The sequence below is a fragment of the Agaricus bisporus genome (genome assembly GCF_000300575.1).
Source record: "Agaricus bisporus var. bisporus H97 unplaced genomic scaffold AGABI2scaffold_4, whole genome shotgun sequence".
In the NCBI taxonomy this organism is placed as follows: Eukaryota; Fungi; Basidiomycota; class Agaricomycetes; order Agaricales; family Agaricaceae; genus Agaricus; species Agaricus bisporus.
In genome coordinates this window covers 1270339-1285358 of record NW_006267367.1, presented here as the reverse complement: position 1 = coordinate 1285358, position 15020 = coordinate 1270339, and the positions used below count along the sequence as shown (strand labels likewise).

Below are 15020 nucleotides of genomic sequence, written 5' to 3'. Positions count from 1 at the left end.
CGGGGACAGAGATGAAGATGATGATCACCAACCGTTCGTGTATCCCGGAGTGGGCGCCTCAGCAGTCCCCGGGTCAGAATTTGCCGTATCAGTTTCAACATCGCGAGAAGGAAATAGGGAACAAGTCACATCTCTGGAAATCCCAGAAGAACCCTCAGCTCAGACTCAATTTCAATCGCCTCAGCTGCGTCAACAAAACCTGTTGGTTGTCGAAAATGGTCCTCCCTGTGAATCATCTTCATCTGGCATTCTCTCAGAAGCCTCTCCTCCCTTGCAAACCAGCCTGCAAGCACCTGCGCTTACGCTTCCCTCTCCTGCACAACTCGAATCACTCTATGCAGCGGCATCTAGTGGCGATTTGCCACTTTTGAAAAGACTTTTTAGGAGTGCGGTTGAGAGCAATGACGTCCAGCAATTTAGCCTGGCCAATGATGCGTCAACGAGGACCGGATATACAGCCCTTCATGCGTCTGCCAGTAAGGGCCATCTGCATATTGTTCAATGGCGTAAGGTCATCTCGTGTTGCTTCTGTTGTCGTTTGACTGACTACCGGAAGTTGTGGAAGAATGTGGTGCTATGCCCGACTTGGAGGACCGTGAGGGAGAGGTATGGTTTCCTTTTTGGCTAAGCATGTGCGCAGTTATTTAGTCCTATGACAGACAGCACTTCACAAAGTTGCATTGAATGGGCACATGCCCATTGTCAGTTACCTTCTCCCGAGTAAGGCTGACGTTCACGCCCGTGATGCTGATGGTTGGACCGCCCTGCACAATGCTTGTTCAAAGGTGTGTCCATGCTCTTTTTTTTTCCTTTTTTTGCTTGGACTGGGACTCAGGTCGGTTTCATAGGGATACCTTGATATCGTAAAATACCTCTGTGAGAAAGGGGGTGCTTCAACCCCGGTCGACAGCGTTCCCGGCGTCGACGTCCGTAGCAAAGACGGATGGACACCTTTAAGTGGGTTTTGTTTCGGCACATTCCAGACTTGTTCTATCTGACGGTCCAAAGTGAACGCGGCGTCCAAAGGACATCTTCCCGTCGTGCTCTATCTACTCACGAAACAGGATGCCAATCCTTTGATACGTAATAATTGGGGAGAAACTGCCTACGATGCTGCGGCTGCCGTGTTTGAAGTATGGATTTGTGAGGTATGCGTAAATTTCAGTTTTCATTTTGATATGTTCACCCTCGCCCAGGTATTACAACAAGCGGAAGCCGAGAGATGGCGTGGTACGACAACCCCTTACAACCCACTATTGGTGCATACGACACTCCCTATAATCCTTTATGAGAACCAACGTCTCGATCTACGTCTGAAAACGGTGGCAACCTCTGGTGGGCGACCAAAGTTCTCTGCTTCGGGTCTTGGAAAACGTGGTCGTCGCCCACCTTTTGAGCTGAAGTTACCACGGCCCGACGAAGAGACAGGGATACGTTTAATACCCGCTTCAAAAAATGGGGTTCAGCTTCCATTTCGCGATGCTTACTGGGACATACCTCGACCCGTCAACATAGACAGACCAAACACTGATAACACAGAACGAAGTCATTTCTGGCTGTAAGCATTATCTATTGTAAAATCTGTCTTGAGACTGATACTTATGTATGCAGGTCCGACTGGACTCTTGATGTTACAGATCCTGGAGTTGATGCAGATGAAGGGTGGCAGTACTCACAATCTTTCGATGAACCCGACGATAGGTGGAGCGGAGAACGACCACCTCAACTTGACAGAATTTTGAATGGCAGTGGGGTGGTTGCTGCTGGATTCGGCGGGTCATCTTCACGAAACGCTTCTTTATCTTCTCCGATTCCTGGCCGCTCAGTTCCTATTTGGGTGCGCCGACGGCGGTGGGTAAGAATCATGAGGCGACGGTTAGACATCCCTCCTCTACCTTATCTTGAGCCGGATGGCTCAATGTATCATCTGGATTCTGATGGCACATTGATACCCTACATCGAAGAGTCTCGGGAACTTAATGAAAGCGAAGGACAGGAATTAGGTGCAATGTCCTCCTCATTTTTTTCCTCTGCCCAAGATTACGTTGGTCGGGCTCGCTATCTTGCCGGAAATTCCCCGTGCGATGGCGAGAGCGACACTATGACGTCCATGGAAGCTCGGCGTTCAATTGCTAAGCTTGAACGGGCTACGGAGGAACTGCGCTCAGGTATTCTGAGTAAGTCGGTCCCTAAGCAAGTTTGTGTACCCCGACTCATTCGCCTAATCCAGGCGACGAGGACCCCGAGCGCAGAAGACAGGCTGAAGTGTTATTGAATGCTTATAGTCGGGAATTAAAGCGACGGCGACTCGCAGCAGGTGCTCAAGGATTGGTATTGACTGATACAGGTCTTACAATATCTATACATCTTCTGCTTTCACTTACATGTTTTCCAGACGGTGATCAACACATCGATGAGGATACGAGTTCCGAAGAGGAGTTCCACTATCCTTTCGCGATGGCCGAAGACAGAAGATCGCTCTCAAGGATGTCAATACAGACGGATCACAGTAGGCCTGGGGTGTCGCGTGGCCCTACTGATCTTACTCCGCAACTCTCTCAAGCTCCCGAATTCCGCGTGCCGACTCGGGAGGCTCCACAGAAAGTCATCACACCGCATTGGACTTTGCCTACCCCTCAAACGTTGACTACGCAATGGGAACGTGATGACCAGGTGAATCAATGTAGGGACTGTCAAAGAAAATTTACCTTTTTAATCCGCCGTGTATGTCTCAATTTCTACTATTTCGGTGGATGCGCAATACTGATGATTGTCTCTTTAGCACGTAAGTACTTCTTTAGCATCTGGCAAGAGGTAAGGGAACTCAAAGCTACCTTAGCATTGCCGTAAATGTGGACGAATCTTTTGCGACCGCTGCTCGTCATTCAGAGTCTTGCTTGATACAGTTGACATTGTGTATGATCCAGTTGGGCAAGAGCCAGTGGGTTCTTCGAGCTCGCAACGGGTCTGTCGCACGTGCTATGATGAAGTTTTTGCAAATATCCCATCCAGATTGAGCAATCGCAATGGCAGTGCGATAGAACGCATCGTTGTTGACCAAGAGAGGCTGACCGTTCCCGGTGGATTGACACGGAGGCAATCAAGTTCGCAGCTCAGTGATCTTGCGGAGTGCGCCTTTCCCTTCCCCTTTCTGTTGGATATACATGTTAACCAAGTCTTGTCCCTATTTAGTTGTCCTGTCTGTAACCAAAACTTGGATGAGGTCGGAGATGCAGTGGAACAGGAAGAACATGTTAGACAATGCCTTGAAGGCGGGCCTGGACAAGATTTACCAACCTCTCGCTACCTCGTATATCGGCTACCCGCTGAAAGCGCCTTGCTTGGTGTGGAATGTGAGTCTCTTTAGTTATTGATGATGTACGCTACCGCATTCTGATATATTTGACATCTTATAGGTGTTATTTGCCTTGATGAGTTTGTCAAAGGCATGTTGTCTTTTCTTTGCCATCAATTTTCGTGATTAACACTACGTTGTAGGTTCGACTGTCGCCCGCTTGAGTTGCTTCTGCAGTTTCCATAATGGTAAGTTACATCTTCGATCCCATGAAGCCGAGACCCCTGAAATTATACTATCAGCGTGCCTTTCGTCTTGGCTTCAGCGAGGAAAAAGTTGTCCAGTTCACGCTCGTTAATGCTCACAAAATTTATACGTGCTTACCATTAAATTGATTACTGAATACAAGCTACAAATACATTTAATTGCGTTTGCCTAGTCACCCTCATCCCGAGGCTCGTAAAAAGTACTGTAGCGCATTCTGCTGGCGTCGATGCGTATGATATGAGAAAAATCTTCAAAATCAGGTTCAACGATATCCTGTCCTTTGCGACCATCGTCTTGGTCGTCCTCAAACCACGCGGAAGGATCATCGTCATCAGAATCCGGGTCCGAATCGTCTTCCAGATCCGAGTCTGTGGGCTTGTGATTCCTAGACGTACATCAGATTGCACTTCACAGAGGATAGCGTCGATGGACTCACATGAATGCCCATATGCGTGCCTCCCTCTCTTGCCTGGTAAGGATTTCTCCGTTCACTGGAATACCCTGTTTGCGTTTCTTCTCCAACAAACGTTGCTCACGCTCCTTGTCCAACAAAAACGCCTGGCGTTCGAGCTCCATAGCTTCTTGCATGCTGAAACCTGAGCTCTTACCAGAGTTGCCGTTTGGGCCTAATGCAATGCTTTGTCCCTTGAATTAATTTCAACTCCAAACCGACATCGGAGAATGGACGATCGACGTACAAATTTAGCCATGGCCTTCTTTTTGGCTTCGAGGGTCCTATTTGCGGGAGGCTCGGGCGGTGGATCGATGACCATATCGTTTTCTCCGCGTATCTGAGTGTTCTTCAGACCTATATTAATGGTTTCTATTCCATCGAGCTCGATTAATCGAGATTCTACAGCAGCTTGCTCAGCTAATACCCTTTGAACGTAAGTGGAAGTAGACGCTCCCCTGCCCAAGATCAGATAAGATTACGTTTATGGGAAAACATGGGCATACGGTGAGGATAGAATGCCGGAATTGAGGGCATGAAGGTCCTGTAATTCACGGACGGTCATTTCGGAGACGCGCTTCTGCTTGGCTCGTGGAGAAGGAAGAAAGCCGGGAGGGACGGGTCGTTGCCTTCGAGTGGGAGATGTTGGGGATACAGGGCTTGAGGGTGGCGAGAATCTTGCGGGACTCGATGGAAAGTGAGATGAGGAAGACATACTTAGTGATGGAAGAGAACCAAGAAGCCGAGGGAATTTATACTCATACGAGATCAGGCGGCTGCCACACAGACTACAACAGCTACTACTTCACTACACTATACTACACAAACGGAAACTCAGACACGGAGCCTTCACATGTACATATCGCCCTGTTAATTGATCACAGTCAGCGTTCCGCAGCCGCGTCATCATGTGTCAGACTCACAGCTCCGGGAGGCATGAATTCGTCATTGTCGGGTTCGCCACTGGGATGCCCGCTGCTACCTCTTCCCCTGTTTGGAAACCCACCTCGCCCAGGAAAACCACCTCGCCGTGGGAATGGGTCGGGGCCAATGGGATCAAACCTAGCACCTGGAGGTGCACCCATTGGAGGCAAAAAGCCATCGCCACCCCACGGACCCCTTCCTCTTGGAGCACCAAAAATGGGATGGTCAGGTCCAACAAACATGCCATCACCATTTCTCGAAGGTGGAAATAGGTTTGGAGGGCTGAATGGATCTACAGCAAAGGGATCTAAATCTCGCCTTCCTATTTCCAGGGGATTATCTGGAAACATGGGCTGTGGCTGGTATGGGTTTGCAGGGGGTGCTTGCGGAGGTGCCCGTGGTCGAGGTTCCGCAGAGGGACCAGGAGTATGTGCCTCTGGTGGTGGGCGAGCGCTCGATCCGGAACTCTCGCTGATCTCAGAATACCCCTCTTTGCGGAGGCCAGGGATGATCTTGGTCAGAACCTTTAGCTTTAACTGATTCATAAAGTCTGTCACTCTGTTCGACGATATAAATCCATGGATCAAAGGTGGCGAATCTGTATTGCCAATGGCGTGGGGAAAGAAAGAAGGAGACGTGAAGTCGTCAGTCGCGACGTCGAGGGAAGCTACTTTATCCGTCTATGGTAAGATCAGGATCAGCAGAAGTGAATGGATATGGATTGGCTGCTTGCCTCAAGGGCGATGGTATTGATGAGCGTGCGACTACCCAGCTTGGACACATTAACGACAAACTCAAGGCTACTCTGTTCATGTCTGTACTTGAGAGTGTAATGGGCTGGGCCAGATTTATTCCATTCTACAGGCAGAACATTGGTTTGGTAGGTAGATGATGACGATGATTCGTCTACAGCGGTCAGACGGAAGGCGAGGGCAGAGAATGCTGCGTGGATCAGAGAGACCAGAGCATCCTGTGCGTTAGATAAAGTAGAGGACGGAGGGAGGAGGGTTGGAAGCAGCGAAACAAGGGCAGCCGGGTCGAGCGGGTTGGGAGACATGGACGACGCGTTAATTGGTTATGTAAATAAACCGAAATTAATCCAGCGAGTCGCACAACAGCACCAAACACTTGCTTGCTCTGCCTCATCCACCATCATGGCTCGTAGGGACAGGTCATATACACCGGATACCTCTAACAAACGGGTAAGACCATCTCATCGTTCTTCACCTCGGTCTCCGTCGCCGACCAGGCGCAATGCCCCAAGGCCCAGCAACAGATCACGCCATGACGGCGAGAGGGATAGAGAAAGGGACAGAGATCGAGACAGAGACAGGGACAGGGACCGATACAGAGACAGAGACCGTCACCGGGATGATAGATATAGAGATGACCGGCGAAGGGACTATCGTGACGGACGCGACGATAGACGGGAAGAAAGAAGGAGGTCCCGCTCTCGCGAACGTGTTCAAACCCCACCGCGTCCCTCCGGGCAAGAATCCATTGTGTCGCAATCCCAGCCTGAAGACGAGAAAATGAGAGCCAAGCGCGCTAAACTAGAGGCATGGAAAAAAGAACGTGAAGCAAAGAAGGCTCTCGACGAGGCCAAGGCCAAAGCCATGGCCCTCGCCGGGAGAGCTGCACCTGGTGAGTTTGACTCCTACTGCTGCGGAAGCGTGATTTCACAGTACTTGATTTAATGCCTTCCAGCCCCCGCAACCAAGACTGGCCAACTCAATCGCGCTGCGCTTGGAGGTTTAGGTCTCAAGGGTCTTCCCCTAAAACCCGAGTTCTCGGTCGTCAAGGGTCTCGCTTCAATGGATGATTCTGTAGAAACAAAGCGCAAATTAGAGACTTTGGGGGATATGCCCGCCGTTGACATGAGCATGAAGGACGACGCGACTGTTGGTGACCTAGAAGTAGATGATGATGATGAGGAAGCCAACAGAATGGACCAAGCATTGAAAGCCAAGGCGAAAGATACCATGGAAGTCGCTGAAGAGGACGAAGTCGATCCTCTCGATGCCTTCATGAGTGGGGTCAAAGAAGAGGTCAAGAAAGTGAATCTGGAAGACATGCAGAAAATGATAACTACCAATGGCCTTCAGTCTCGGGTTCGTCTGGATGACCAGATGGGAGATGATGGCGTGGAGGCCGAAGTAGAGGGTACCGTTGATGAACTCGATGCAACGGAACTCAATCCGGAGGATATCCTCGCTCTGGCCGCAAAGAAGGCGAAAAAAAAAGAGTTGGCCACAGTCGATCATTCACGTATTCATTATGAGCCGTTCAGAAAGGAATTTTATGTCCCTCCACCTGATATCGCACATATGACTGACGATGAAGCTGAATTACTGCGCCTTGAGCTGGACAGCATCAAAATCCGTGGTATTGATTGCCCTCGCCCTGTCACAAAATGGAGCCATTTTGGCATGCCTGCCAACTGGTACGTATTTGACCATCTTCGTCCATTCCAGCTACTGATAGCCATAAATGCAGTCTCGACGTTATCAAGCGCTTGAACTATACTGCCCCGACATCTATCCAAGCCCAAGCCATACCTGCCATCATGTCTGGCCGAGACGTTATTGGTGTAGCCAAGACTGGTTCCGGTAAAACAATCGCCTTTCTAATGCCCTTATTCCGTCACATCAAGGACCAGCGTCCTCTCGAACAAATGGAAGGCCCCATTGCAGTCGTCATGACTCCGACACGCGAGTTGGCTGTCCAGATTCACAAAGATTGTAAGCCCTTTTTGAAAGTATTGGGTCTACGGGTGAGTGCTCAAAATTTCTACTGCTGTTGCGTTCTTGAAACGACATTTGATAGGCTGTATGTGCATACGGCGGTTCGCCTATCAAGGATCAAATTGCAGAACTTAAAAAGGGAGCTGAAATCATCGTCTGCACACCCGGTCGCATGATAGATTTGCTGACGGCCAATTCAGGTCGCGTCACCAATCTCAAACGGGTGACTTACGTTGTTCTTGACGAAGCTGACCGTATGTTCGATATGGGCTTCGAGCCACAGGTCATGAAAATTGTCAATAACACACGGCCTGATAGACAAACCGTCCTTTTCTCTGCAACCTTTCCCAAACAAATGGATTCGCTTGCGCGGAAAATTTTACGGAAGCCCCTCGAAATCACTGTCGGTGGCAGATCAGTTGTTGCAGCCGAAATTGAACAAATCGTCGAAGTCCGTGCGGAGGACACTAAATTCAATCGGCTTCTGGAAATTCTTGGCCAAATGTATAACGAGGATCCAGAGTGTAGAACCTTGATCTTTGTTGACCGACAAGAAGCTGCTGATAACCTTCTCCGAGAACTTATGCGCAAAGGCTATCTCTGCATGTCGCTTCATGGGGGGAAGGATCAAGTAGACCGTGATCAAACTATCGCAGATTTCAAGTCTGGCGTCGTTCCCATCGTTATCGCGACTTCAGTAGCTGCTCGTGGTCTGGACGTGAAGCAACTTAAATTGGTCATTAATCATGATGCTCCGAACCACATGGAAGACTATGTTCATCGCGCTGGGCGTACGGGTCGCGCTGGTAATAAGGGTACATGTGTTACATTTATTACACCCGAACAGGATCGCTATTCAGTTGATATTCATCGCGCTCTCAAGGCTAGTAACGCCTCAATTCCGCAAGAATTAGAGGACTTGGCAAACGGTAAGTAGCATTACAATTCCAGAGTAACGTAATTTCGTCAACGTCTTCCTAGGTTTCCTCGAGAAAGTCAAATCAGGGAAAGCTCAGGCTGCTGGTTCCGGATTTGGTGGAAAGGGCTTAGATCGACTGGATAAAGAACGTGATGCTCGCGAAAAGGCAGAAAGGAAAGCATATGGCGAGCCAACAGATGAAGACAAGCCTGAAGCAATTGCCCCCGCCGGGGCAGCGGCCAAAGTAGAAAACGCTGGCGCTGTTAGTAACGATGATATGAACTTTGGCAACTTCAAGGTCGAAATCAAGCGTGGTCCCGCACCAGATTCATCTAAAGGCCTTTTGGGAGTCTCAGGAGCGGTCGCTGCTGCACGTCGCCTTGCACATGCCAAGGAGGAAGAGAGAATACAGAGTCAGATGCGCGCGGCTGAAGAAGCTGCTGCTCGTGCAGGCAAAGATACTCCAGCTCATAAACAAGCTTTGAATGTCGTGGCGAAGTTGAATGCGCAGCTTAGAGCGTCGAAATTGGTGTTACAGTCACAGTTACAAGCGGAGGAATCTGGGCGCAAGATCAATCCTGATTCAACTGATTTCCATGCAATCATACCCATCAATGATTATCCTCAGAAAGCCCGTTGGCGTGTTACCAACAAGGAGACCATGACCCAGGTGAGTACTCAATTGTCTTCAGCACGTCTAAGATATCTGACACGTCTCTTTTCTTCAGCTCATCGACATGACTGGTGCTTCAGTTACTAATAAAGGTACGTCCTTCACAACCTACGGTTCGGTGTATCTGACTGAGCGTTCTCAAGGTATTTATTATGAAACTGGAAAAGAGCCACCAGCCGAGGGACCGCCCAAACTCCATCTACTTATTGAATCAAACGAAGAATACAGGGTAAGCAGTAGTTCTCCCTTTAACAGAGCGATAACACTCAAAGGACTCAATCAGGTTGAGCAAGCGGTACGCGAAATCAAGCGTCTACTCATAGAAGCGTCTGCTGCTGCCATACAGGCAGAAATGCGGAACCCAACGGCAACTGGCAGGTATAGTGTTCTCTAAAAATCTTGTTCCGCTATTGGTCCTAGTTGGTTTCGTCGGGTTGCTCTGTTTTCACTTCACCTCTATACCTTAGTATATATATATACATCGTGTACCATGTCATCAGCGATTCATCATACATGCAAAAACAAATTTTGGTAATCTAGCGAGTAAGATCATCGATGGAGTCCAAAGCCTCTGGATTTTCCCTGATTGGGGCCACCATTCAGGTTGTAGCCAGAATCCTTAACCCTCTTCTCGACATCAGAAACTTTTCCCTCAACCTCTCGAACAGCACCGTCAATCCACTGTAAACTCTCAAGATGGCTGCTTAGAACTTGTGAAATTTGAGTCATTGGATCGTCGTTTGACTCTCCGTTGGGCTTGTTGGAGATGGACAAGCCATTGACCGCATCAATCATTTGAGTCAAAGATCCAGATAGATCATCGAGTTGCGCATGTAGATCGGTTGCAAGCATATAACTATTAAAGGAGGGGGATATAAGGTATGAGACTAGTTTCGAGGCAAGCACAAAACGTACTTTTTATCTCTTTCCGTATCGGCAGGCCCAGTGTCGAGCGTCCGCAAGCTTCCACTTTGTATACCCAATAATTCTTGCGACATTTTTTCGTATGCATCCAAAGTCGCCGCTAGATCATTTTGTTGCTGTTCTATATGACCCAGAGATTGATCGATGTTGTCCTGTTGGCGTTCTGCAGCAGCAATATGACTATACAGCGCAGAAAGCTTTATGGATGGAAATGTGAAACTTTAAAGGACAAGGACCGTAGAAAAAAGACTGACCGTGTTTCCATTCTCGATCAATGCACGGTCCCATACAGCAACTTCCGCTGCATAGCGATTAAATTCACGAGCGTGAGTTTCTAGATCCGAAGACCAGCGGTTCACAATTTCTTCTAGCGTCTTACCCTTCAGTGCAGAAGGGGGAGGCACCGCCACTGTCGGTAGGTTCATAACAGGAGCTGAAAGAGTATTGTGATCGATTTGAGTTGCTACAGCAAATCTAGAAGGCAAAATCGAGATATGCACCTGTTATTGATTTATCCTCCGACTTCGCTATGTTCAGCAATATCGTAAGTTTAATGATGATGAAAAGGATGTTGGGCAAACAGCATACATGTTGGGGTATCTTTCTTCGTGCCAAAGAGATTCAAGGGACCTAAAGCCATTTCAGCGACAAGATCGAAGGCCAATTGAAATCAATTGTACCAGGAGCGGCGGGAGCAGGAGTATCCTTCTTTTCCGCTGGTTTTGAGCCAAAAAGACTCCCAGCGGGAAGAGTAGTTGTTCCAGAATTTGTCGTAGTAGGAGCTGTCGTTGTAGTTGAAGCAGCCGGTTTTCCAAAAAGACCACCGCCACCGAAAAGGCCAGTTCCTCCTGTTGACGCAGAAGAGGTACCTGCGGCGGGTTGTGTTATGGGCGGCGAGGTTGTGGCGGTTGAGCTTTCAGCTGGTTTAGTGGGAAGCCCGAATAAACCACCGGTTGAACTTCCGCCGGTGGCAGGAGCTAATGGGGTGGGTGAATACTCTGTCTGCCACAGAATAAATTATATTCACATACCAGTCGATGTAGTGGTACTTCCAAAGACTGCAAGACCGACATGAGAATGAGCATCGAGTTGAATCTAATTTGAGCTTACTGTTGGGTTTAACACTGTTGCTCGCACTACCTTCAGTGGGCTTTGGTGTTGTTGACGTTGGGCCACCGAAGATGGAGCCTCCACTTGGAGTAGAAGCGGCATTTCCGAAAAGGGTGTTTGTTGAGGGTGCAGCGGTCGAAGTGCCACCAGAGAGAGAACCTGTCGGCTTCGTGGCATCACCGAGAGATGAGCCGCCTCCAAATAGGCCGCCAGATGGTGTAGTTGAACTGGGCCTATTGCCAAAAATGCCACCAGAAGCAGTAGATGATGATGAGGTAATAGGATTGGTATTTATACCTCCTCCTGAACCTAGAGTACTAGTACTCCCGAAAATATTGGGTGCAGGCTTGCCTACGCAAGATGTCATTGTTGATTCAGACCGAGGAAAATAAGAACAAAGTACCGCCAAAGAGAGCGTTGGACTGAGCGTTGGAATTGGAGGGATTAAGAGGATTCGAAGGATTAAGAGTATTCGGGGGAGGATTGAGGGAATTGGGAGGATTGAGAGGGTTGGAGGGAGGATTGAAAGTGTTGGAGGGAGGATTGGGATTGAGGGCATTGTTGGAGAGAGGATTGAAAGCATTGTTAGCAGGCTTTGAGCCAGAAGTTTCTGCGTTGAGGGGATTCTGGAAAAAGGATGCTGGCTTGTTGGAATTTTGGAAGAAGCTCATGGCAGCCAGAGACAACGCGTTGTGTGTTCTTGTTTAGTCCTACTTCAACCGCTCAACTTCAAGAATCATAAATCATTGCTCAGTTGAGGCGCTCGGCCAGCTCAATCAAATCGGAACTATTGCATTGCTGCAGGTTCGCTTCGGTTCAAGGGATCTCGAATATGCCACCGGATGCCGGAGACAGACGGAACTTTATGGGTTCAAGAAATCATTAGTTATGCGAAGGAAGGGGTATAGACGGGAGCTTCGAACTCGGTTGTTTCCCAACATGAGTCATAGTTCGCCAATGGCCCACTGCATGGCCTGGTGCACAATGTTGTTGCACACACCGTATGGCGAAATGTTGTGTACTTATTTTAGGCATCACACTTGATTTCCAAAACTCTGCTCGTAACCTTGTCCAACCATGTCCAATTCCGAATCGCGACTACCGGACTACGTCTATAAGATCGTTCCTTCCAATTCAACTCCTCCCAGCCCTCTGCCCCATGAATTGCCTTTGAGCGAGCTAGATAGCCAAAGTGGCTTTATTCATCTATCAACTGCATCTCAGATCCCTGGGACTTTGCGACTCTTCTTCGGGACCGATGAGAAGGTTTATATCTTGAAAATGCCATTCAAGCCTCTCCAGGAAAAGATACGATGGGAGAGTCCCGATGCAAAAGGTGCGATCGGAAGCATGTTGATCACGGCGCTTTTTTAATCTTGCACGAATTAGTTAGTGGACCAAGTCCTGGAGAAGGCTTGTTTCCTCATCTCTATGGCGGGAAATTAGGCAAGGATGAGGTTGAGAGAGTTATGACTCTCAACAAGGGATCTGGATGGGATAGCGTATTGGAAGAAGCGGAAGATTGGCTTGTATATTAACAGCATCGGCATCAATTACCTGAGTCGTTTGTCGATAGCAGTTGCAGCTTCACTCAGGTACTTTCTTACGTATACTTAATTTTGAGCCGCCTACCCATAACTAAAAACAGCAGGAGATTTTACATTTGAGCAACTTTCTACATTTAATAAGAAAGGTAGTTAAAAAAACACACGATTTCCAATTCCTACTAGATCACTGGATACCTCTAAGAGTGAGGATGGAAGATCCTCCATCTTCCGTCAAGCGTTTCCTTGTCTGACATACGAGATAGCGTCGGCCTAAAAGTTTGACGGCCTTTTGTTCCATCTCCATGCCTGCGTCGCTGGCGGTGCAACCCTCTACCCGGAGGTAGGAAAGACTGGACGGTGCGAATACAATAGACTGTCCAGTCTGAAAAATTAAAAATATGAGATGAGTATCAAGAATTCATAAACTAGCAAGCGAATCGTGGGGTACCTGCAAACGCACCACATGGTTAAACGCATCCCCGATGGACAAATCGGCGGAGATGTGTTTGACGATGTGATCCCACCAAGCAGGCGACTGGAAGCGATGAAGAATGACAACATTGCATAAGTCGATGATAATAGGAGGGAGGATTGTGGGCTCTAAAATGCTACGAATTAAGCCAACGAAACCGGAGAACAGATACAGAAGAACCATACCCTGAGTACTAATAATTATACGCATACCGAGATGACGTTGCTGTCTGATCATGCTCAATATTCTTTGAGTAAGCTCAGTCGATCCACCTTTGCTTGATGAAAGGTACTATAGATATCAGGTTAGTTCAAAAGACCCCGGCCAACCGTCACATCCAACCTTGTGCGCCTCGTCAATTACAAGCACTTTTCCTACGTTGTCACCTATATCGACCCTCGTGAAGAACCTACATATAATGTTAAATATACCACACGCAGAATCCGCATCAATGAATGGATCAGATAGGTCAATGATTGTGAGTTGGCCTCGGGAAAATCGTACGGGCCGGGCGGACATCTTCAAACCCCTAGGCTCTAAGAAGGATTGCAGAAGGGCTAGACGCTGGTCAAGGCTGCCTTTTTGAACTGGGGTCAAATCTTTTTTGAGTATATCCAGCTCCTTTTGGAATGCGCGACAGCTGAAGTTCTCCCCTAGTTTGCGCAGCCGATCCTATGGGTTTCATTAAGATGAACATCAATGAACAAGGTCTCCGGAAGACTTACTAAGACCATCTGGATGTAAAGTGGTGCTGATTCGGTTGAATCAACGGACATCATTGACAAGATGGCTTCGGCATCGAGTTCAGACTCTGAAAAGTATAGAGGATGAACCTCGACTTTGCTACCAAGTGCGTTTTGGTAAGTTTCGCGCATTGTCTTGATGCTTGAAGGTGAGACGTAAACCTTGACCGTCGGTAGGTCGATATCATGGTCCTGTGAGGCGGAAGCCAGCCAAGCGACTTCACTGGGAAGCGAAGATGAGCCTCCTTCACCATAGTGAAGAACCAAGGCACACATTGGCTCCTCGAGTGTGCCGATTGGCCTAAAATTTGGAATAAGTAAATTTTCTAGCATGGTAGCGAGGGTGTGCGATTTTCCGGCACCTAATGATAATCGCGTGTATCAGAGATACGAGTAAACATTTAATGTTCACGGCACATACCCTGCACACCGCAGAGCAAGGCCGAGAATGGTGCGCTCTACAAACTACATCAGCTGACGTCAAAAAGAAAGGAATAATGGATCATACACAATTCATATATAGGCGGGCTTCTGATGGAAACTCGAAAGTTCCCTTCGAACTACAAAGAATAGCGTTAGCGCAGACTCGTTGATAAGTATAGTACATTTACCTGGCCGCTATGACTTGGCCAAACAATCCGTACTGTGAGTTAATAGAGTCTTCATGCATTCCTCCGAGCGCAGGGTGCATGGCCAGAGGCGCATCCTTAGCCTCGGTTGAGGTGGGACCGGATGGAAAAGCATCGCCAGTGTCCACGAGCGATGCTCGTTCATCTAAAAGGTCCCATTCTGTCATGTTACTGTCGTTCGAATGATTTGACATGGTTGCAGTGTAGTATTGTGGGGTCGGTGAGAGGTCGTGTCTGGGAACCTGTGTCAAACCTTTTGAGGTCTATGATCTCCGCTGCGGGGTGTACTGCGGTCCACCGTCACAAGGCGAGTTCAATATAT

The 15020-nt window shown here is 48.4% G+C and overlaps 6 protein-coding genes across 6 annotated transcripts; 3 read left to right on the top strand and 3 right to left on the bottom strand.

Annotated features, from left to right (window-relative positions):
• The first annotated feature begins 115 nt into the window (after positions 1 to 115).
• Positions 116 to 3921, top strand: AGABI2DRAFT_203071 (hypothetical protein). The gene is made up of 14 exons (XM_006460151.1): positions 116 to 506; positions 557 to 606; positions 660 to 785; positions 849 to 957; positions 1009 to 1148; positions 1197 to 1558; positions 1612 to 2177; positions 2231 to 2347; positions 2396 to 2724; positions 2840 to 3129; positions 3193 to 3353; positions 3417 to 3446; positions 3499 to 3543; positions 3598 to 3921. Exons 2-14 carry the CDS (start codon positions 577 to 579, stop codon positions 3651 to 3653), a joined length of 2361 nt encoding a protein of 786 aa, XP_006460214.1. The 5' UTR covers positions 116 to 506; positions 557 to 576; the 3' UTR covers positions 3654 to 3921.
• A 9-nt stretch (positions 3922 to 3930) lies between these two features.
• Positions 3931 to 4736, bottom strand: AGABI2DRAFT_203070 (hypothetical protein). The gene is made up of 3 exons (XM_006460150.1): positions 4520 to 4736; positions 4261 to 4471; positions 3931 to 4207 (listed from the first exon to the last, which is right to left on the bottom strand). Exons 1-3 carry the CDS (start codon positions 4726 to 4728, stop codon positions 3995 to 3997), a joined length of 633 nt encoding a protein of 210 aa, XP_006460213.1. The 5' UTR covers positions 4729 to 4736; the 3' UTR covers positions 3931 to 3994.
• Positions 4737 to 4744: 8 nt separating this feature from the next.
• Positions 4745 to 5996, bottom strand: AGABI2DRAFT_191978 (hypothetical protein; the record flags this gene model as incomplete). The annotated part of the gene is made up of 3 exons (XM_006460149.1): positions 4745 to 4880; positions 4937 to 5617; positions 5671 to 5996. Coding segments are annotated over 3 exons (1025 nt in total), but the record flags the coding sequence as incomplete, so codon positions are not given.
• Positions 5997 to 6080: 84 nt separating this feature from the next.
• Positions 6081 to 10208, top strand: AGABI2DRAFT_191977 (hypothetical protein). The gene is made up of 9 exons (XM_006460148.1): positions 6081 to 6581; positions 6645 to 7380; positions 7434 to 7710; positions 7764 to 8610; positions 8663 to 9270; positions 9329 to 9365; positions 9417 to 9502; positions 9557 to 10128; positions 10190 to 10208. The coding sequence occupies exons 1-8, from the start codon at positions 6092 to 6094 to the stop codon at positions 9665 to 9667; spliced, it is 3192 nt and encodes a 1063-aa protein (XP_006460211.1). The 5' UTR covers positions 6081 to 6091; the 3' UTR covers positions 9668 to 10128; positions 10190 to 10208.
• Positions 10209 to 12384: 2176 nt separating this feature from the next.
• Positions 12385 to 12916, top strand: AGABI2DRAFT_177846 (hypothetical protein; the record flags this gene model as incomplete). The annotated part of the gene is made up of 2 exons (XM_006460147.1): positions 12385 to 12643; positions 12697 to 12916. The coding sequence occupies 2 exons, from the start codon at positions 12385 to 12387 to the stop codon at positions 12843 to 12845; spliced, it is 408 nt and encodes a 135-aa protein (XP_006460210.1). The 3' UTR covers positions 12846 to 12916.
• Positions 12917 to 12924: 8 nt separating this feature from the next.
• AGABI2DRAFT_203063 (hypothetical protein) lies at positions 12925 to 14973 on the bottom strand. The gene is made up of 8 exons (XM_006460146.1): positions 14681 to 14973; positions 14578 to 14629; positions 14491 to 14527; positions 14052 to 14431; positions 13669 to 13998; positions 13512 to 13617; positions 13303 to 13454; positions 12925 to 13236 (listed from the first exon to the last, which is right to left on the bottom strand). The coding sequence occupies exons 1-8, from the start codon at positions 14890 to 14892 to the stop codon at positions 13039 to 13041; spliced, it is 1467 nt and encodes a 488-aa protein (XP_006460209.1). The 5' UTR covers positions 14893 to 14973; the 3' UTR covers positions 12925 to 13038.
• Positions 14974 to 15020: the final 47 nt, after the last annotated feature.

Excerpts from the sequence above, each read along its gene's own strand:
- AGABI2DRAFT_203071 (XM_006460151.1), top strand. The coding sequence starts at position 577 with ATGCCCGACTTGGAGGACCGTGAGGGAGAG. Across the intron at positions 786-848 it reads TGCACAATGCTTGTTCAAAG|GGATACCTTGATATCGTAAA; the intron begins GTGTGTCCATGC and ends TCGGTTTCATAG. Across the intron at positions 3,130-3,192 it reads CAGCTCAGTGATCTTGCGGA|TTGTCCTGTCTGTAACCAAA; the intron begins GTGCGCCTTTCC and ends GTCCCTATTTAG.
- AGABI2DRAFT_203070 (XM_006460150.1), bottom strand. The coding sequence starts at position 4,728 with ATGTCTTCCTCATCTCACTTTCCATCGAGTCCCGCAAGATTCTCGCCA. Across the intron at positions 4,472-4,519 it reads TCCGGCATTCTATCCTCACC|GGGAGCGTCTACTTCCACTT; the intron begins GTATGCCCATGT and ends GATCTTGGGCAG. Across the intron at positions 4,208-4,260 it reads AGAAGGCCATGGCTAAATTT|GGACAAAGCATTGCATTAGG; the intron begins GTACGTCGATCG and ends AATTAATTCAAG.
- AGABI2DRAFT_191977 (XM_006460148.1), top strand. The coding sequence starts at position 6,092 with ATGGCTCGTAGGGACAGGTCATATACACCGGATACCTCTAACAAACGG. Across the intron at positions 6,582-6,644 it reads CGCCGGGAGAGCTGCACCTG|CCCCCGCAACCAAGACTGGC; the intron begins GTGAGTTTGACT and ends AATGCCTTCCAG. Across the intron at positions 7,711-7,763 it reads TGAAAGTATTGGGTCTACGG|GCTGTATGTGCATACGGCGG; the intron begins GTGAGTGCTCAA and ends GACATTTGATAG.
- AGABI2DRAFT_203063 (XM_006460146.1), bottom strand. The coding sequence starts at position 14,892 with ATGTCAAATCATTCGAACGACAGTAACATGACAGAATGGGACCTTTTA. Across the intron at positions 13,999-14,051 it reads TTTACATCCAGATGGTCTTA|GATCGGCTGCGCAAACTAGG; the intron begins GTAAGTCTTCCG and ends TGAAACCCATAG. Across the intron at positions 13,455-13,511 it reads TATAATTATTAGTACTCAGG|AGCCCACAATCCTCCCTCCT; the intron begins GTATGGTTCTTC and ends GTAGCATTTTAG.